The 21,574-nt window shown below is 41.2% G+C and overlaps 1 protein-coding gene across 1 annotated transcript in view; it reads left to right on the plus strand.

The window, feature by feature from the left end:
- klhdc8b (kelch domain containing 8B) overlaps positions 1–21,574 on the plus strand; it is a 53,399-nt gene that overhangs the window by 22,065 nt on the left and 9,760 nt on the right. The window contains exon 3 of the mRNA XM_061057317.1: positions 15,849–15,950. Coding sequence (XP_060913300.1) covers positions 15,849–15,950 — 102 coding nt within the window. The remainder of the gene's footprint in view (positions 1–15,848; positions 15,951–21,574) is intronic.

Consider the following 21,574-nt stretch of genomic DNA (forward strand, 5'->3'; position numbering starts at 1 on the left):
CAGTGAAGGGACCAATGAAGTGGATTTGATTTTAAACATGACCGTGTTTCCTTTTTGCTGTGAACTCTGGTCTTATTCATCACTTGGAATTTGTGATGCTGTTAAGGTTAAACCTTAAAGGCAGGGTTGGTAATGTTTGTAAAAACTAGCATGATTGTGAAAGTAGTGCTCCGTCTACACCCACCCCCCCCATCCCCTCTGTGCTCCCTCAAAAGCCACGCCCCCTCACTTACATGCACGAGCACTGTTGGTCCAGAAGCGGATCTCAGCTCATCGCTTGCATTGTGTAGAAACCACGTCGTCTAATGTCTCATTCAGCTAAACACTCATCTTTTTCATAATGCATTTTTCTACTCACAACGGCCAACGACCAGTATAAACTCCTTCATCTTTGACATGCTTTGAGTGTGGGCTAGAGCACACAAGGGGTAGAGAACGAGCAGGGAGACAGGGAGGCGTTATTGGTTCATCAGATTGGTACCTCGTGGCAGACATTGGTCCAAGGTTTTACAGGCTGCTACAGATGACAGATTGTCTTCATTCCTTTTTCAGAGAACATGAGTTACTAATTTCTGTCAGGACCTAAAGACTGTTTCAACCAAAATCTTAAAAAAGTGTATCTGGAGGAAATTACCAACCCTGCCTTTAATGTGCAAGCATTTCTAAATCAAGAGCAGTGTTATTTGTATGAAGATACATATATGTGGCATGGTAGAAATAATAATAGTCAGTTCAATAATACAGTCAAAAAGGCTTCACTGGGTCAGCTACAAAAAGTGTCTGGCTTAAGTAAACCCTGCAGTTACTTGTGTTATAACTCTTGGGATTTAGTTTAATCATAGCAAATGGCTTGCTGCACCAGCAATGTTGAGGCTTGTACAGAATCAATGTCAGAACAGCATGGTGCATGTTATTAAGTCAGTCCCTCCAGGATTTTGCAGGATTTTTTCTGTGTGTTACCGCATAAAGATGCCTGATTTTGTGGGAGGTTTTTAAAATCGGTTGCAATGTAAGTAGGCTTTTTGTGTGACATAATACACATCCACTATGCAAGATACAAATGATTAAGGTTAACATGAGCCTCTCTGCACTAAAAAGTTTGTGCAAGTGCAAAGAAAAATCTGACATTTATCCATCAGAGGAATTAAACCGAGAAGGGGCTGATAAAAGCTCTGTTCATGTGCACTCACAGGTTCAGAAATACTCTAAATGTGTATATTGCTCTTTGCCAGACTTTATCAGACTTATAATTCTTAAGTGTTAAATATAACTCATAGTTATAGTAGCCTTGAGTCATTGATCAGGGCACTCCACTGGAGCTGGGTAATGTGTGTTCGAGGCAAAATGAGTCGAACTAGAGAGTGATTTGATCGCCTGGCAGACAAAGTCAAGGCTCTATCAAGAGGTTTGGAGAAACTCTTGACTTGCTCCATTTCCCTGAGGCACTCCTTTAAAGACACACACTACTTATCACACAATGGACTAGAAGCCCACCTTTTCATCCCTCCATAAGCAGAACTCCATCATCTCTTTAAAATGACCTTGTCAGGTTAAAGCGATTTGCCCTCGATGGAGTGTCCTCTATTAAGTGTTAACATCAGACCGTCAATCCTCCTCCAGTGTCCTTTCAGTGTGTATAAAACTGTCAGAGAGAATTTGTTGGTTCTTTGCTTCCCGCTCTATGACCCTGTACTTGTTCACTGCAGTTTCCTCTATTTCATTGTTGCTAACTCACAACTTTTTTTTCAAATCAGTTTAGATATGACAATAAACAAACCCACACACATATTGTCATTTTTAGTGAGAGCCATAGCTTTGGTTTATTTCACTAAAGCTTTGCAGTATTGGCTTCTGATCTTTAATAGAATTATTTTGTCCAGGGGCGCTGCCAGGAACTCTGCCCCATGAAAAGATATCTCATTGGGCCCCACCACTATTATCACCAAGGCTGTCTGAATGTTATTTTTATTTTTTTGCCAAAGAAAAGAAAAGAAAAATACAATAAAAGTTATTGTTGTGATCACACTGGAAAGTGTGGCCATACGTTAATAATTTAACAATAATAAGAAATAAGTAATTTTCCAACACTTTTTGGGTCATGGCCCCTTAGAAACATCTTAACTTTTCTCCCCCTTACGGCACCCTCATCCAGAACAGAATTCAAGAAACAAAGCCAGCCACAGTCACCTCATTTGCTCAATCAGAACCTTAAGACATCGTTTTAATTTAAATTTCCTCTGGTTGTGGGCATTCTTCTTTAAGTCAACATATAATTTTTATGAGTCAGTATTATTTTAGTTTCTGCATCTCATCATCCTTTTTGTCTTGGTGCATGGAGACAGCAACAGCACTTCTTTTCCTTTTTCTTCATCATATGACACTGTGGCAAGCTGCCCATGAACACCAAACCTTGAGCCTTTGACTCCTCTGTCACTCGTAGCTTCCATCTCCTGTTGGATGTGTGACTTGTTTGACTTGTTAGTGTTGACATACTGTATGTCAGTTCCTCTTCCAGGAAGGCTTCAACCAATGTATGTGAAGACATTTCAGCTTTGACAATTCTGACACTTTTGCATCAAGGCCTCACACACTCTTTGAATACAACTGACCCACCTCTAACCTTTGTCTATGTCTGCCAAAATGTGTTTCACCTTGAATGTAGCCGGTCTCCAAAGACAAATAACAGCATCTTTATCCCATATTGACAAGCATGGATGAGGTGTATTGTTGGAGGCTTTTCTTGCCTCTAAAACCAATGTTGCTCATACATTTATGTCTGTGCTGGGAATGGAATACTTTGAAAGCTGAACTGCTGTCATAGTCTACATATCTCTGAGAGGGACGAAGCTGTTTTTGCCAATGTTGCCCCTCTTGTTGCTTTGTTCTAAGGTTAGGAATTTATGGACCGTTGATGCTGGGAACTAGTTATGCATGCTCACCTTGGTTAAGATAATATTTATCCTAATTTACCTTCTGACCATGACCAACCCATATTTGTTTCTAGGAGTTCAAATGAAAATATATTTATGAATGACATGGGGAACTCTTTGGTGGAGATTATTACAGGATAGAGAGTGTGTGTGTCAAGCATCTCATCTCTCGATCCAGAAATCTTTCCTATAATTAGTTTTCTGACCTCTCTCAATATGTGTTGGAATCTAGTTATGTACATACTTGAACTGTTTTCCACTCAGTCTGTAACAAAATAAAATCAATGGGTCATGATTATCATTAGCGGCCCGTTATGTTGAAAGGCAGATGACTGAATTTTTCCAAATCATTAATTTCAATTCATCCCTGCTGTTGTTTGGAACAACTTCCATTCATTAAGCTGATTACTCATTCATCTTCTTTATTAGTTTCCCGAAGTACAATATCACTCGTCCAACCCTTTGAAATTCTTGGGATGATAGCTGCAAGTATTCATCTTTCTGTTTGTTTTTATTTCCCCCTTGCTGTTCCATTTTTTTCACAATATGTTTTGTGCACTCTCTCTAGTTCCAGCTGCTTTGTTATACCCTCTTTTATGATTTTGCCAACCTACAATGCTTTGAGCTCCACTACCTAGCTCTGGTTTCTCCACTTTGTCACTCTTGGTGTTGTGTCAGTGTTTTGATGCAAAGTTCTGGAGGCCCTGCCTTGTACGTGTGTTCATAAAACCTCTAAAACATGATTTAAACATTGTCAGTGTCTCGATCGTCATTTAAAATTTCTGTCAAAACTTTTTTTTTTTTGCCTTTGTTAATCCTCTCGCCAATGTTACCCTGAAGAAAATCAGTAAGTACCTCAGGGCCTGACCTGAGGCAGTAAACGATCAAGGTTGGGTTGATTAAATGGGAGTGTAGGATCAAGTGGGACACCTGGATTATCAAGCTTGGAAATTTCACACGATGGTCATGAGTTTCTGTTACTTGATCAGACTTGTGTCTTTGTCAAGCAGGGCGAATAATCAATTTGAATTTCAGTTAAGCAGCAGGATACTTTAGACTTTCCCTGTTTTACAATAGACAACAAGACTTGTGATACCAAAAAATAAATCAGAGTATCATCTGCAGAGAGGTAGAACTTACTTCCATACTTAAAAAGTTTAAACATTGCAGAAGCACATAGCCATGAATAGAGCCATGAGGTATTCCATATTATACATGAGAAATGTCTTCCTGTAATGCATTCACAAGTCCTTTTAGTTAAAAGTCAATAATCATGCAAGAACTACCTGGAGAACTATGTTTCTATCTGTGTCTTAAGGGTTGTTCTATGGACAACATTCATTTTCTGCAGGGAAAAAAAAGTCTGTGTAATTTCTTATATCACCACAACCCCCCATCTGCCCCCCCCCCCCCCCCCCCCCCCCTTTCTCGGTTCCAGCAGAATTCTTGAAGATGAATAACTCAAAACCTTAGAACGGCTGCCCACCATATACAAATCAGAAGTACGTGTGAAATTATGTTTTATAAAGTGATAGAACTGACTCTAGAAATTACAAGAAAAAAAATAGCACACACATTTTGGCACAGCTGTGTTTCTGACTCATACATGGAGCTCGTGTCAGTGTGTACTCACACAGGTGAATGCACAATCACACGTTGGGAGGCTAATGGACATGAACTCTGGTCTCAACTGGCTCCTGTGGGATGTGTTTCACTCAGTAATTGAGCTATATTCAGCTTTATCCAGATTCTCGTGTTCTTTCTGTTGGGTGCAGGTGTCAGGGAATAAATTAAAGAAACAAGAGAGACAGAGCCAGGAAATATAGAGCTATAGGGAACCGATTGGTAATTGGCTTTCAGTAACAGAATGAGTAAAGGGACTGTGAAGATATAAGATTAAAAGAGGATAATTAGATAATAATTAGATAAAAAGACAAAAGACATACAGAAAGAATAACATTTTTATTTTATTTTTAATTACAGCCCTTGGTATCAGCTGTCATCTTCACATTTGTTATTCTGCCAGTGCAAAAGTTGATATTATTCTCCAATTGCCTGGGCTATCAAATAGATTTGTTCGGCCTCCTACTGATTCTGTCTCTTTTCATTAGAGCACAATCTACAGAATAATTCCAGTCTGCGCATCAGAGATACTCTTCCTCGCCGGGGGGGCTGGAGAGAAGAGACTGTAGAGGTGTTGAATGACGACTCAAAAGCCGTCAGCTGCTGTCAGACCTTTAGAACCAAAAGCTTGTTTTTCTCCCTCTGATTCATCCTTGTCATGTTTACACTCTCCCTGTTGTCTTCTTGTTGCTTCTCTAACAAGAGATGTGATGTTTGGGTTTTGGATTTTCTTCTGCACCTTTTCCCCTTTCTGTTCTCGGAGTGGTGCAATCTTGAGAAACATTTTCCATCCAACATGATTTGCCATCGCTCTTTGAATCCCTTTCACCTTTCACAGTCGTATAAATACAAGTGATAATCAAGATATTACAGTGAATGGTAGACCAGCATGTCTCTGACACCAATGGACCTTGACTCCTTCTGGTTTTCACTGATCGCATAGTACAAAGTTTTAAAAAAGTGTTCCTTTTTCGTTTCTATCGTGTGATATGCAAACAAAAACAATTCAATAATAATACTCATGATAACAGTTTTGTTCCAAATGAATACAGAGAATCACTTTTCAGATATTTCTGTGAACCGATAACACCCATCTTTTGGAAATCCAGCTCTTTTTCTTCATCTCTAATATTAATATTCGGTGTTATTGTCATGACACTGTGTCTCCATGGAAACACTTAATATTCCATCTTAAAACCATGGTTTAGCTGTGACTGGATGGTGGATGAAACATTAACACAGCTATTTCTTATGACGTTTTTACATACGCAGGAGGACTGCCCCTGAAATCCTCCTGATCTGTACCTCACAGCGGGAGACTATTTTTTGCCTGTCAGATGGGGGGGGGGGGGGTTCTCCCGAGGCAAGACTTGATATAATGACAGGGATGTGGCAGACAAAGCAGCAGAGTCCACTATACAACTCTTTAATGAGAATATTTGCCTTTATATCATTGCTATGTGTAGTTCAACAGAATCCCAATATCAACAAAAGAGCGGAGAACACACTGGCCAACAGAAAGCATAATCAAGATTGCGCCGGTCGCATGCATACCCGTACATAGTGGTGTAAGGGACTAAACGTCACCATCCCCCTCCACTTGCTTGAGGTAAATTCTCCTGATGATATCCTACTTCATATTCAAATAAGCTCAGTTGGACATCGATAAATTCAGGATTTTTTCAGGAGTTTTTTTTATGTTAGTGTGAAAGCAGAGTTAGATTCCAAACCCAGCACCGAGTCTGCCCCTTTTCAGACCCAACCTGACTGAATCCGCCTTGAACTGCTGAGGGATGTGCTTGCTTTGGAGTGTTTTCAACACGCAAAAAGGAACTTCTAAGCCAACAGCACCAACATACCAACACAGATCAGTCTGTAAGAAAGCTAATTTTTCTGGTGTGCTACTTTTTACTGAATATCTACCCAACCAGGAACCCCAAATTCAGCATTTTCACACATTTTCATACACATATCATCAGTATTTACTTTTTTAATATTGAGTCAACTCTGTGTGATACTATGGATTAAACTGTTGCTCCTCTCCACTCCTGTCCTCTTTCTGTTGATCATCTACCAATATGATATCTCCACTCTTTCATTAAAAATAATTACCAGTTGGTAATGCGTAGTTAATGCCTTTTTAGAATCAAGCACTTTTCATTTGTATCAATGCAGTGTTTCAAGTTAAGTACTCTTCATCCTCATGTAGGCGTTCTTGATGAGACTATCCATTTGGGCTCTGCTAGGAGTAGGTGGATCTTTATATTCTGTCCAGCAGCTGACTGACTGATTGATCTGTTCTTGTTTGCACTCTGGAAGGTCATTTCCTGTATAATCCTAGAGTGGAAAAGAATTGTCAATCCTTGGTGTGTCCAGGAAATAACAGGGTGAGGGATACAGCCATGATGGTGAAACTGATTAAAACTCAAACCAACCTGTAGGTGTACCAGAAAAACATGAATATTCATGAGCTTACTGAGAGGCTAGGGAAACTCATTAGCAAACCTAGTAGAAACCTGCTGCTTGCATCTCCTTCCCCCAACAGTTCAGTCTTGAGTGCCCCCTGAAGCCCTGATGGATAAGACTGTGTGGCAATAATCACCTTGTCCAGGATCATCTCCTAAAATGAGCTGGGTATTACCTTTCCCCCTTCACTAGATCCTCATTCAGCTGAGATAGTCCTTCCAACCATAGTTGTTGAGGGACTTACCTCTGAATGCATGTTCTTATCTCTGCACTCACAGGAAGTTGTGTAAGTCCTCTAGTGGGTCTTTTTTCCCCCGCAATTGCTTTTTCACATCCCCTTAATCCTCATAAGTCATGCGGATTAGTGCATTGATCCTTGTAATCGATAGTAGAGTGCTATTAATCAAACCTGCATTGCAGTAACTGCCCCAAGCTGTAGGCCTATATTTGTTTGTTGGTGTGTGTGTGTGTGTGTGTGTGTGTGTGTGTGTGTGTGTGTGTGTGGTTGTGTGTGTGTGTGTGTGTGTGTGTGTGTGTGTGTGTGTGTGTGTGTGTGTGTGTGTGTGTGTGTGTGTGGCTCTTTGAGTGGATGTAATTAGCCGTCTGTCAGGGATGCAAATCCAGTTGCAGAGAGGAGTGAGATAAAAACTCCAGAGCCAGATTAAAAAAAATTAAAAAAGCATAAAGGGGTTCAAAGATGTGATGTTTCACCTGCAGATCCAGCAGAAAACTTGGTAAAATGAGGAAAGAAAAGGCAAGAAAAAGAGAGATTAGAAGACTTTTTATAGCAGCCTGCTGTATGTAAGTCAACAAAGCATTGGAAAAGATCTGATGAGAGAAGGAAACTGGAAACTGGTAGTAACAAAAAAAGTATTTTTTTCAGCAGTGACCACAGTTTTTGAATTAGAAACCTTAACCATACCCAAATAGCTTCATGTACATTTTGCACCATCTGCATATGTCTCCATTAGAGTGAAAAAGTTAATGGATGAACAGTAGATACAACATAGATGAACCAGAGAACTCCCCTGCACCCTCTTGTAAAACAATTAAGCTGCCTTTATTTTCATGGCGTGGTCATGTAGACCTCTGTTTTATTTATTTCAGATGATGGACAACTCATGTGCATTTGTTTGAAATATTCACACTATCTAGTGTTTAAAAAAACTTTGTCGAGGTTTAGTATGGATGTAACATTATATGTATGTATTTAAACGTGGATCAGCATATTAGATTTCCTTTACGCCATATTAAGGAAATGAATTAGATCTCTTTGAAAGGACAGTAGTTTATCATCACATCAGTTTTTAGTTTATGGCAATGCCACCTTATTTTTCTGAGTAAAAATCATCAAAATTTGTTTGGGGGGGATTCATTTTTATCGTTTAGCACATAATGTTTACTTAAATTAAACTATATTGAAGAATGAGATACAGGTTCTTACTAATTGTTATGTTAGCATGCTCATTATAACAATCCTTGCAGGCTAATATTGACCTGATGATGGTGCTAGATACATTGTGATGGTACCACCAAAGTTATTACAGTTCATTCTGGGAAGAACTTGAAACTCTGTACCAAATCATATATTATTTATCTGAAGGGTATTGAGATATTTCCCTCTGGATATAGTTTGTTTTATTTGAATATTTATTCATTAAAATGTCGTCTTATACAGCTGTATTTATCTGACTCTGTCTGACACTAACTTGAAGCAATCTGAATCCCTTTAATCATGCTGTTTAACTGCCTGTTCCCTTGCTCGTTGGCCTTCCTGACAGCCTGTTATTATTCCAGCAGCAGCTTGTATCTATGTGGGTGTTTATCAGCCTTCAGTTTGTCTTCACTTAGTTTGTTGCTAACTGGATGACTGATATCACAGATGTGGTCTGTGTCTTTTTGTTATGTATAAAGGACTCTTATCCTACCTGCATATTGCTGTAAGGTCAGCGTGGCTCCATCATTAGTCTTGTCAGCCGGCAGGTGTTGATGCATGTAAGCATATGGAAACAACATGTCATCGATACACAGTGCAGACCTTGATGTAACTCTGACGACGTAACACTTCTCATAGGGATCAGCCTCATTTTCAACACCTCTCATATATTATGGTCATTTCTCTTCACCCTGCAAACATTTCCACAGTGATGAGTCACATGCTTTGCTGTTTTTCACCATGGGGATGCTTGTGCTGTGTGGAATATATAAAAGGTAAAATAAGCCACTTTCAGAGTACATATCCAGTAGATGATGCACTTTACCAGTGTCTCATACATAAACAAAGCTGTCCCTTCACTGCACCGCTTCCCCTACTGACATAAACCCCACACGGAAAAAAGGAAGTGTTTCCTGGAAGTCGTTAAACGCTGCCACAAAGGCAGCTTGTCAACCATGATGGATCAAAAGTGTGGCTCACACACCCAGTGATGATGTCACATCTTTGATACTCTCTGCAGATTTTACACACTATAGTATGTGCAACTGAAAAATGCAACTTTTAATCCTTATTCACGCAACTTTTAAGCATTAGCTATAGCCCTTTACCCATTCAGGGTCGCTGAAGCCGATCTCAGCTGTCATAGGGCGAGAGGCGGGGTTACACCCTGGACTGTTTGTCAGTCAATCACAGGGCTGACATGTAGAGACAGACAACCAGCCACACTCACATTCACACCTACAGGCAATTTAGGGGTTTTTTGGACTGTGGGAGGAAGCCGGAGTACCCAGGGAGATCATGCAAACTCCACACAGAGAGGCTCCTGTCAGATGGGGATTCAAACCAGGAACCTCCTCGCTGTGAGGTAACAACACTAACCACTGCACCAGCCCCAAAAATGCAGCTACTGTAACATTTTCAGAATTTGAACAAAGGAATTGAATTGCCGCAGCCTTGCAACTCCAGCTGCTCTTGGGTTGGGATGACATGCAGGGTATCTGTTTGATTTCTGCCTGAAATACTCTGCCTGTGTATTTTTGGCAGATATATCAGAATGTGATCTCATGGAGGGCCTGCTGTCATTACCATCTCATTTCCTTCTCTATGCCTTCCCATTTCTCCCTTGACATTTGGTAAAGCAGCAAAATGAGGTTTATACTATTCCCCCAGTGGGCAGGTACACTGTGTGTGTGTTGGAATAAAGATAGTGTGAGAGTTTTTAAATGCGTAGGTGAAATCGGGCATATTTCTGTCCCCATCTGTCTCAATGTATTCAAATCTTTACAGCTTTATCTTTGTCCGTGTGTCTGCATATTTTAGAACACTTGTGTCTTAATACGTGCGTGTGCTCCTGCTACTATCTCATACACCTTTCAGTGTGTGTGTGTGTGTGTGTGTGTGTGTGTGTGTGTGTGTGTGTGTGTGTGTGTGTGTGTGTGTGTGTGTGTGTGTGTGTGTGTGTGTGTGTGTGTGTGTGTGTGTGTGTGTGTGTGTGTGTGTGTGTGTGTGTGTGTTGTGTGTGTGTGTGTGTGTGTGTGTGTGTCTGATTGAGCTCAGTGATGGGTACAGAGTGAAGGGCTGCTGCTGTATGGGAGTGCGAAACAGGAGAAGGAAGAGGATTGATTCAGAGCTTTTAATAACACATTCTCCTCTCCTCCAGCTGAGTCCAGCAGACGCATATCTGCCCCACACGTCACTCAACTCAGGCGGTCTGATAGGCAACCACTAACAGAGTGTGTGTCACATGTCTGTCTGTGTGTGTGTGTGCAGCCATGGCAGTAAGGTTGTGAAACAGGAGCAAGAAGAGCGATTACCAAAGTCAATTTATTGCCTGCTCATTCCTTATCCTCTAAAATTTGTCTTTGGCTAGAGCAACAGTATTAATAACTTGTGCTGATAAATGGCTGCGCTCCCTCCTCAGAGTGGAACATTTGTCCTCTAAAAGATCAGGAGCAGCGGTGAAAGATGCTGCACGGGAGCTTCCCCTTTCTGTATGGGAGAACCGTTCACTCATGTCTCTTGGTTGCTTTCTGCTTGTCAAGCTTTGTGAGAGGTTATGTGTGAGAATACCTATGTGACAGGGCATTGTTTGGCCACACACACACATGCACTCACAATCTCATGTGGAAGGTATGGCTGCAGTTTCAGAATAAGCACACATATAAGGAAAGAGTAATGATCAACAAGCAGGTTATTATTGCTAAAAACATCCTGACAGGCTCATCTGTGTCCTTCTTACATAAGAAATGAATAACTTGACAGACAATATTCATTTGTAAGTTATTTTAAAACATTTTTGAATAATAAATTATTACTTTTAGGCAGTAGGGATCTTGTCCATAGTAACAGTGAACTTTGTAGGTGGCTAAAATAAGCATATGAATGTGTTATAATTCAATACTCAATATAAGATGGGGAGCCTCTGGTTTCAAAAAAAGAAGCCAATCCAACATCTTTTCTTGTCTTGACTTTTTCCTCTGACATGTTACTCAGGGACAGCATGATGTGTCAGTGGTTAGTGTTCTCGTTATGAATACATCTCCTGCATGGGCATAATGGGCATAATGACATGTATACTTTGCAGCCAGTGAGTGTACAATGCAATCATTGTTCATGCTGTGAAGCAGCTTGATACTTATTTCTGCTGACCAGTTTCTTCTTTTTCACTCTTTCATTGGTCCTGTGAATACGTCCAATAACACAGCATTGACATAAAACATGTAATTAGAGCGCCAGACTCCATCTTGGATAACATGAAAACCTTACTACTGCAGCCCCCCTCTCTTGTCCCACAGGGAAAACTTTACATTGTGAGGGACATTGTGTGACTAACAACTTTGGAAGACTTCAGTTGCAGGCTGTCCTGAATTCTTCCAGACATTTTCTAGAAGTTTTCATGTGTAAAAAAACAGCTGATGTCAGCCCGGTGATTGACTGGTAACATTTCATTGGATGTATGGGCTAACCATGCCTCTCATCTGGGATTGGCTTAAGCCCCTCTCGTGACCCTGCACGGGAAAAGCACAATGGATGCATGACTGAAACTCAGGTGGAAAGCTTAAACACAAGATGAATAGGTTTCATGAATCTCTGCAGCGCCTGATTCAGGGTTTCTGCTCCATCACTGTCAGAGTCTGACAATGTTATCATCAGTCTTCAAACACTGTCGTAGCCCATACCTTTTATCTGTTAGTGTGTCTTCTTCAGTTTGTTCACTTTGTCTTTGAGATGTTGGATTTGCTCTACGCTTTCCTTCTTCCCTTTTCTACATTCTGCTGCAGTAAATCTGCTGTTCTTCAAAGCAGCGGTCTGTTGTACAAAAATAACAGACGGTATAGAAAGCACTTCTTGACCATTAAGAATCAGATACTCAACCAAGCCGTGTTATAGACACGTATAATGAGAAAAATAAGCCCACACACTCTCAAACACATATTATCAGGGTAGAACGTATTGAGACTGAACTGAATCCAGAGGTAGAGGAGACAACAACAACAACAACAGTGTTATAGTGATTTCTCCTAAATTGATCCATGGACGACTTCAGAAAGCAGCAAAAGCGTCAAGCCTACACGTCTATTTGAAAGCTAAACTCTTCTGTTCCTCTCTTCCCGTTTATCGGCACTATATTTGCGTCTTATCTGGCCATTCCATTTGCCACAGCTGAATAGCTGATGTGTTGCGCTGAGCATAATCTATAAGTGAGCTGCTGGTGGCTCTGATTTACCTTCCTGTGGCTCAGAGATTAGCATTTAGCTTCTATTACTTCCTCACAGCCAGCATGAAGGGAGCTCTGCAATATATATTTGTTTTCTCCAAGCTATCCCTCTACCTCCCTCCCTTTTCCTACGCCTCCCTCCCTTTCCTCTGCCTTTTCTTTGCCTGCAGGAAATCAAATTTTTCAAATCAAATCAAAAAGTTTCTAGTTTCTGAACATAACTTGTTTTACTTCTTCAGTTTCCTTGGAGCTTATTTTCTTATCCTTTATTTTCTCAGTTTTTTTGCTGACTTCCACTACCGAGAATATCAGTGTTTTTTAACCAAAATGAATGGTTCTTTTTATTCCCCTGGCCTGGGCAGTGATGCGTGGCAAGTTTTAACAGCAGTTTGAAAAAATGATCAACGATGCATACACATGAAGTTCTAAGATACATGCACTGTTTCTAAAAGGCTTTTACATTCTTAAGGGGTAAATTGCTCCAGTAATGGTACTTCTCTGTGGACTCTGTGGTGCACAGGGTTGGCAGAGTTTAATTGGCAGCGTGTTTTCCCCCGTGCTGGGTGACTTTGGGCTGCAGCAGCAGAAGTAAACTTTCCAAGTAGACTTTTCTGTCAGGTGAGATAACTGCTCTCTGGTGACCGTTTAGCAGCCTGCACCTGTGAGACAATGTGGAGCTTATTGTCCTGTCACATCATTTGTTCCCTTATCCCTGTATCCACTGATCAATTCCAATACCTGCCATTGCTGAGTGGATGTCCATTTAGTCACCAGATACTTCATCCCTCACCTCCTTTAAGAGATTTTCGAAGATGTCCAGAGGGGATGTTTGTTCCTGCTCCTCTTACTGTGTGGGAGAAGCATCTGATTAACTTTATACCCCGTCAGAGAGAGTGAGACAGCCACCCTGAGGCCCATCGGTTCACTAAGTTGTATTTGTATCTTTTTTTTTTTTTTTTACTGCTCTTGACAATATGTGAGTGCTGGAGCGAGGGTCAGTGGGTAAGCTCTGCCCTTTGATGAAGCTATATTACCACAATCTGATGCAAGCCCTGCAGCTCATGCATGTAACTGTAGGTCAGCAGATTTCTGTGTTTTACACAGTTTCTAAAAATAGATCAGAACAGAAAATACAGTAGGTGCCTTAATCTGGATTACAGCTGTGCTTCTGTTTTATTATGTGCATGCTAGCATGCTAGGTGTCAGATATTTAAATACTCTCTTAGTGTGATTTACCATGTAAGATATGATACAACATGATACACCTTATAGAAGAGCATAGATAGGTCGAAACAATCCATCATGAACTGACCCGAGCCCGTGCTCATTCTTCTCTGGTCCCAGACAGGCCCATTTCCTTAACTGTATCCCGCCCGGCCCGAACCGGCTTCAGGCATGGTCGGGCCGGGCATGCGCAGAGAATCTAACCTCTATCTTATTGTCCCCTTGGAGAAATCTGTCTTGGACTCCATGTGCTGCAAACATTCAGTAGACAGTAGAATCAATACATAAAAACAATAGGAACAAACACAATCGATAGAAAAGCACATCCCAATGCAAACCAAAAAACACAAACACACACAAGATCTGCATAAAGCAACATAAAGAGAAAAGATGAAAAAGCTAAGAGCATATAAGAACATCCTGATGCTCCTGCACAACCCATAAAGCCTTAAGAAACATTGCTAGAATTTTGATCGAGGTGGGTCTAAAAATATTTTTTAAAACAGTTCAGTTTACATTGGGGGACTCTGTATCGTCTGCCAGATGGTAAACGCTCATACTCAGAGTGTTGGATGTGAGACGGGTCAGACAACACTCTCTGTGCTGTGAGAACAGATTGCTCATATATCGACTGTAGGGAGAGATTTTCAGTCCTTCCCATAACCTTCATGGCAGTGTGCACCAGACGAGCAAGCTTACATTTTAACTGAACAAAGAGCTCACAGTCACCTTTCATCCATGGGTTCAAAACTTCAATTAAAGCAAAATGACTGCAGCGATTTAAAGAACAAAGGATCACGATGCACGATGATGGGTGCTAAATATCTGTCAATTCAACCTGTTATGAATTCATTAACATTTCCAGTGTTTGTGAATTAATGTGTTGCATAGTCTTGATCCTAGCAGCTCATCTCCCTCCTCGATGTTTTCTGAAGTGGAGGAGTTGAAAAGGGGATGTGTCACTTCGTATCACTGTCTCAAATACAGTAATGTAATCTGCTGATGCATTGTGGGTTTCATGCAAGTGAAGGGGAAGAAAGAGGAAGAAGGCGAGGAGTGAGAGGGCCCCTGAGGCAGACCTTGTTGTGCTGTCAAGTACAGATCTCTCTGATTATTATTGTTTTCTACACCTATTCTTCTATTATTTTTTATAATTCTTTGTCTATCTGCTGCAGTAAATCTGCTGTTATTCAAAGCAGCGGTCTGTTGTACAGAAATAACAGACGGTATAGAAAGCACTTCTTGACCATTAAGAATCAGATACTCAACCAAGCTGTGTTATAGACCCCCCACCAATTATGGCCTTCCTGCCAGTCTACATGCTGTACCTGCTCTTTCTGCAGGAATTCTGCCATTCTTGTTGCACATGATGAGCTAATTTTCCATTAAAGACAGAGAACAGAATAAAGGAATAATACCAATGGTCTGCTCTTCTCCCCAACAAAAAAGACCCCCCCCCCCATTAGTTTAGAATAAAAGTACTCTAATTGTAAGTGTGCTAGCCTAGCTTAGCATAGTGGATTGTAAGTGTGCTAGCCTAGCTTAGCATAGTGGATAGACACAGTGTATCAATAGTGTTGGCAAATAACTGTTTTACCATGTTTCAAGCCGTTATGCTAAGCTAAGCCAATTCCCAGGACAACCAGGTCTATCTGGGGAAAAATTGAAACTGTTTTTGAACTTGAAACTGTCCACAGCAAGTGTTTACTGAGTGAACAAAAGAGTGAACCTGATCTTAAGACCTAACAGCAGGATCTGAATCTAGCTGCAGCTGGCTCCAGAACCTGATAAAAGCATGAAACATTGTCACGTTCAGTCCACATGCTATTGGCAGTGCAAAAGAGTCTTTTTCATTTTAGATGCCTCTAAATTAAGAGTATTTCTTACTCCGTTCAGGCTAAAGGACCTGATCCAAGATAACTCACCGTTTATTCTTTCCTTCTTTTTGCAGGTATTTGGATCAAACCCACCCGGACGTCCAGGATGAGGGAGAAGAGGGCTGACTTTGTGGCAGGCTGCCTGGGAGGAAGAGTAATCGCAGCTGGAGGTCTAGGTCAGCACCTCTATTCTTTTACCTCCCCATTTTTCTTCTTTTTGTCGATTGGTTTCTTTTGTGTCAGTTAAAAGCAGGGCTGCGCTTTTGCCTGAGAATAAAGGAACCAGTGAGAGATAGACAACCCAGGCAATCCTGTGAGAGGTGCTTCGGTCCTTCAAGGTTTAAGGCACATCTTTGTGACATACCTTGCAGGAGTTGTAATGATTTACACCTCTCTGAGAGCATCCACTAATAACCTGATCAGTGTTAAACTGTGACTAAACCATTACCATCAGTTTACTTCAACTCATAATATAAAGCTTCCCTAACCAGCGTCAGTGCAGACTGCATCGCTAACAGCAGATAAAACACCACAGCTCTTATTTATCAAACGCTGTGCGCGCACATTTTAAATGTTCACACACATACACAGGACACAGAGTTAATTTCCCATTAACTTTCAATTTTCTCCTTGACTGAGCTACATTTGTTAAAGTAAATAAAGTGTGAAGAGAGACTGCGATGTTACAAATCAATCAGAGGGCCACAGTTGCTCTTGATAACATGCTTGTTATGAGATATTGACTTTCTTTGCTGCACTTCTGCATGCATCAGCAAGATCACACACGCAGCGCTACACATTACAAACACTCAAACCTGGAACTATAAAGTGAAGATAAATACACCATGCAAAGATAGCTCTGGGCCGTGTCGTATAAATGGAAATTATTGTACAGCCGTAAACAGCAGCTATAAACTGCATTTGTTCTGCTGCCGTCAGTCTGTGTGCAGCCTGCAGTGAACAAGTGTCCATCCAATCAGTCCATCATTCTTTCAGTAGACATTTATTGCATAGTGAGTTATGACTGCTGTCTTCTTTTAAGAATGTGCACATTTTTGATCCAGTGCATGAAACCAAAACAAACTGCTGTTTGTTTGCACCCCTGCCATACTAAAAGCCTCCCCTCTCCTCCAGCGACACACCTCCAAACCCCCCTCCACTCGAGTTTGAACAGAGGAGTTGAGCACAAGCGGCAGATAAAACAGTCCTTGGCTCAAGCTGCAATTTGCCTGTGGCCTGCATTGTCGTGTTAACGGGCTAATGTTAGCACACTTTAGTTAGCTTGTAGTTTCACGTTGATAAGGAAATTTGCTTACCTACCCAAATCATCCTGTGAAATGTGTCTTCTGTAGTCATTTTTACACACTGTTCTTTTAATTCAGAATTTCCTCCACAAATCATACCATGGTGAAAATATTCTCCCTGCCTGTTGGGCCTTACTTTTCATCAACTGTAACAGAACAGTGAGACTCCCCTATTCCCTCACTAATATGTTCTGTCACTACGCTGCTCATCACTGCTGTTAGTTTTCCATCACTTTCTTTGACTCTGAGGTTTTTTTTTTTGTGCAAGCTTTAATCAAAGAGTGATGACACATCCTACTTCTGGCTCTGTCATGTTTTTAAATGAATCATAGTCAACTCAATGCGGGATTCCATTAAAGGCCAAAAAAAAGATATTCCCACATCCACAACAATTCCCACATAATAATTGTGCCAAGCTAACTGATACGTGCGCATGCGTGTATTTGTTTCCTGGCTGGTTGCATCACGTTTCTGTCTGTCTCTCTTCAAACAGTCTGATGGGCTCTTTGAAGTGGAATGTCTGCGCAATTTCATTCGTCAAAACATTTGTCAGCATGTAATGAATCTGAAAAGGTAATGTTTTCATTCTTTTCAGTATGGAAAAAGAAAATGTGTCAGATTTGAGCCCAACAGTTCAACCTGTACATGTGTTGACAAAAACAATATTCCTTCCCATAAATAATGTGTGTTAATGTCATTTTGAAACTGTTTGGGCATGTAAGCACAGAAGAAAATGTATGTGACCTGTTACAATCTCAGAACATATGGACTATTGACAACAAAATGAGAACAATCCAGGCCATCTGGTGTAGCTAGCAGTACGCAGCACTCGGCGGGGTTGACAGACAGAGGTCAGGTTTGGTTCGTGCCTTGGTTTTGGGGTCCTGGTTCTGTACAAGTTTGGTTCACCAGGAAAAAAGCATCAAAGAGTCCCAGCTGCATTATTCAAGGTTTTTCTAATTGATTGAGAACAGACAGTAGCGCATGTTAGTTGGCAAAAGGTTGTGTTATTTATCGATTGTAGGTACAGCCTGTAGTGAAAACAAAAGACAAAAAAAGAGAAAAACAAAATAATGCAGCTCTACGGCATAGACGCTCCTTAAGCCTCACAAATGTATTAGCTTTGGTAATGTCTCAACTCTCTGATTTAACATCCAGAAGCATTTTTTTTAAAGCGGGGATAGGTTGTTAGACACCTGTTTTCTTTGGCCTTGCTCTGGTGATAGACGCCTCTTAATCTTAATCTTGAATGAGGCCGTTTTAAATGTATTTACGTATTCGAAATGTTTCCAAAAAAAAAGAAACATTACATTTTTCTTCTTCATCCGCTGCACAGTGACAGCCCAAAGTGTGGCCTGATATCTGGTCAAACTGTGTGTGTCTGTGTGTTTGAGGGTATGTGATACAAAGAGAGAGAGCGAAAAACACCAATCTTGTTGTGGGGAGGTAAACGGTTGGACTTCAATGGGCCACAGGAAAAGAGAGAAAAGTGAGGATTAAGTGAGAAGGAAGAATGAAATGGATGTGTTGAAATGGTGTGTGCTTGTGTGATTGCTAACATGAAGCTGGCAGAGAGAGGGAGAGCAAGAGGTACACCACTATGTTATATATTTTTTCTCTCTGTGTGAATGTCAGCTGTGTGTCTGGCTCACCATCTAATCCGTGAGGATATTTTGTGCTTGTGAGTCATAGCTTGTTTATGGCACCATTCCAACAATATGCCTTTTGACTTGAGAAATAGGAGCATGTAGAATGCAGTAATACTGTATGTGTGTGCTTATAAATACTGTACAGGTTAGGATGAAGGGTTAAGCGGACAGTTGAGCTAAACATGAAGTTGACATAATTGAAATCACTTAGTTAAAAGTAAGCAATCTAGCTGCACTCTGCAAATGTAGCATCTCACTGATTCTGTAGGACAACACGTTTCTTCGGCTCAGTTGGTAGAGTCGGTCATCTCTCAGTCGGAAGGTTGGAGGTTAAATCCCTCGCTCCTGCAGCCACATGTCCGATGTTTCCTTGGGCAAGACACTAAAAAAGTTGCTCCCACTGCTTCAACGGCGGCTGTGTATACATGTGTTTGGATGGCTGAGTTAATACTGATGGTCCCTTTACAAAGCAGCCTCTGCCATCAGTGTGTGAGTGGGTATGAAAGGTAGGTGTGACCTGTAATGTAAAAGCACTTTGAGTAGTCAGAAGACTAGAAGAGCTTCTTTCGCTGGTTCAATCATTCTGCTGAAAATGAAAATGAATAAAAAGCATGCATGGTTTATTAGTATGCCTCACAAGAACACATTTTACTGGTGTACATTAAAATATATATTTTAGTGATTTTAAATTAGCACAAAACTCCTGAAAACTTCCTGTAGTTTTCAGGAAGTTTTTAATTTACCCAGACTCACTCCTCAGTGAATTAAGTTCTTAATGTGATAAGGCCTCGTGAAAGTTTAGATCAAGTTGGACCGAGTCAGTTGTTACACTTACACTGTTTTTTTGATCATGAGCATCAAACATCAACAAAAAAAAACACATGTAACCTCGCTGAACAACCTAAAAAACACTCCTGTAATGCATTCTGTAGATTTAAATTGTAGGGTTTTGCCACAGGCGAGGCTCCTTCTCTGCTTATAAAACACACAAATTGGAGGAGAAATGAAAGTATGATAGTTTTAGTCGGCTGCACTTTACAACAAGGCACAACAAAAGTTGTTGCATTAAAGCCTTTTGGGTAAAAGATGGAACAAAGGATTCAAACAGACTCTCTATATAGCTGATACTGATCTGTTAAACATCTTCTCCGGTTCCGGTGTGTGGCCCAAAGTAAAAAAAGGTTCAAATTGCTGGACTTTAGGTGCTCTCGTGTATGTGTTGTGTGCTCTAGTGTGTGCATAAAAGCAAACTGTTTGAACGAGGTGGGAAAACAACAGAAGAGGCAAAGAACAATACAACAGACGCTCAGAATTGGAGGGGTGACAGAGGCAGTAGAAAGGGAGACAGTTTGAGGCGGAGAGGCATCAAACGAGAAAAAAGAGGAGCCAAAACGAGAGCGGGAGGGTTGAGAGGAGGAGGCTGAGTGAGGAGACCAGGGTGAGGTGAACAGAGAAGGAGGACAGATGAGTGTGGGTTAAGAGCAATACAGTACAGACATTTCTAAGAATTCTTAGGGGAATAAAATAATGATAATTAATAGTCTGGGTTTTTTTTAAAGGCAGGAATGAATTAAACCTTAATGAAGATAGAGGAGAAGAGTGGAGGTCAAAAGGAGAGGGGGGAGCGTAACAGGAGGAGAGGAGCGGCTGTTGAATTGACATTACGTCTGTGGGTCGTGAATCAAAGCAGCAACAGGAAGCCTTTGAGTAACCACAGCATCATAGAGAGTGTGTGTGTGTGTGTGTGTGTGTGTGTGTGTGTGTGTGTGTGTGTGTGTGTGTGTGTGTGTGTGTGTGTGTGTGTGTGTGTGTGTGTGTGTGTGTGTGTGTGTGTGTGTGTGTGTGTGTGTGTGTGTGTGTGTGTGTGTGTGTGTGTAAATGTGTGTAGATTTGTGCAGTCACAGCTGTTGGTTGCTATGTGCGTCTTCATAAAAGATGATAAAGGCGCTGCGGTCTGAACAGCTTTGAAAAGGCCGTCTCTGTGCTGCCACTGTTCTTCCAACAAAATGATGACAATAGTCCTCCTTAGACCGACGCACACACACACACACACACACACACACACACACACACACACACAGCATGCAATCCTCAAAACCATATTATTTGGTGACTCGCTTGGATGTGGGTCTCCATGGAAACGGCAACAACTTAGTGCCGGCTGATGTATAATGACAGTGAGTGTTGCACCTGAGGTGAAAACGATGGAGACAGAGGGGCGGAGAAAGAGGAAACAGAGAGAGGAGAGGAGAGGAGAGGAGAAGAGAAGAAACAGGGAAAGGAGAAGAGAGGAGAGGAGAGGAGAAGAGAAGAAACAGGGAAAGGAGAGGAGAGGAGAAGAGAAGAAACAGGGAAAGGAGAGGAGAGGAGAAGAGAAGAAACAGGGAGAGGAGAGGAGAGGAAAGTAGAGGAGAGGAGAGGAGAGGAGAGGAGAAGAGAAGAAACAGGGAGAGGAGAAGAGAGGAGAGGAGAGGAGAAGAGAAGAAACAGGGAAAGGAGAGGAGAGGAGAAGAGAAGAAACAGGGAAAGGAGAGGAGAAGAGAAGAAACAGGGAGAGGAGAGGAGAGGAGAAGAGAAGAAACAGGGAAAGGAGAGGAGAGGAGAAGAGAAGAAACAGGGAAAGGAGAGGAGAGGAGAAGAGAAGAAACAGGGAGAGGAGAGGAGAGGAAAGTAGAGGAGAGGAGAGGAGAGGAGCGGAAACAGAGAGGAGAAGCAGAGCACAGCAACCCTCAGAAATGTCTTATTTTAATTTTGATGCAAACTTCTTGGGTTTCCTCCTGGAGCCATATTTAATGGAGTACATTTGAAAATGAATACCCTAACACATTTGCATTTGATGTTCTCTGT

The sequence above is a fragment of the Labrus mixtus genome, chromosome 15 (genome assembly GCF_963584025.1).
Source record: "Labrus mixtus chromosome 15, fLabMix1.1, whole genome shotgun sequence".
Classification (NCBI taxonomy): domain Eukaryota; kingdom Metazoa; phylum Chordata; class Actinopteri; order Labriformes; family Labridae; genus Labrus; species Labrus mixtus.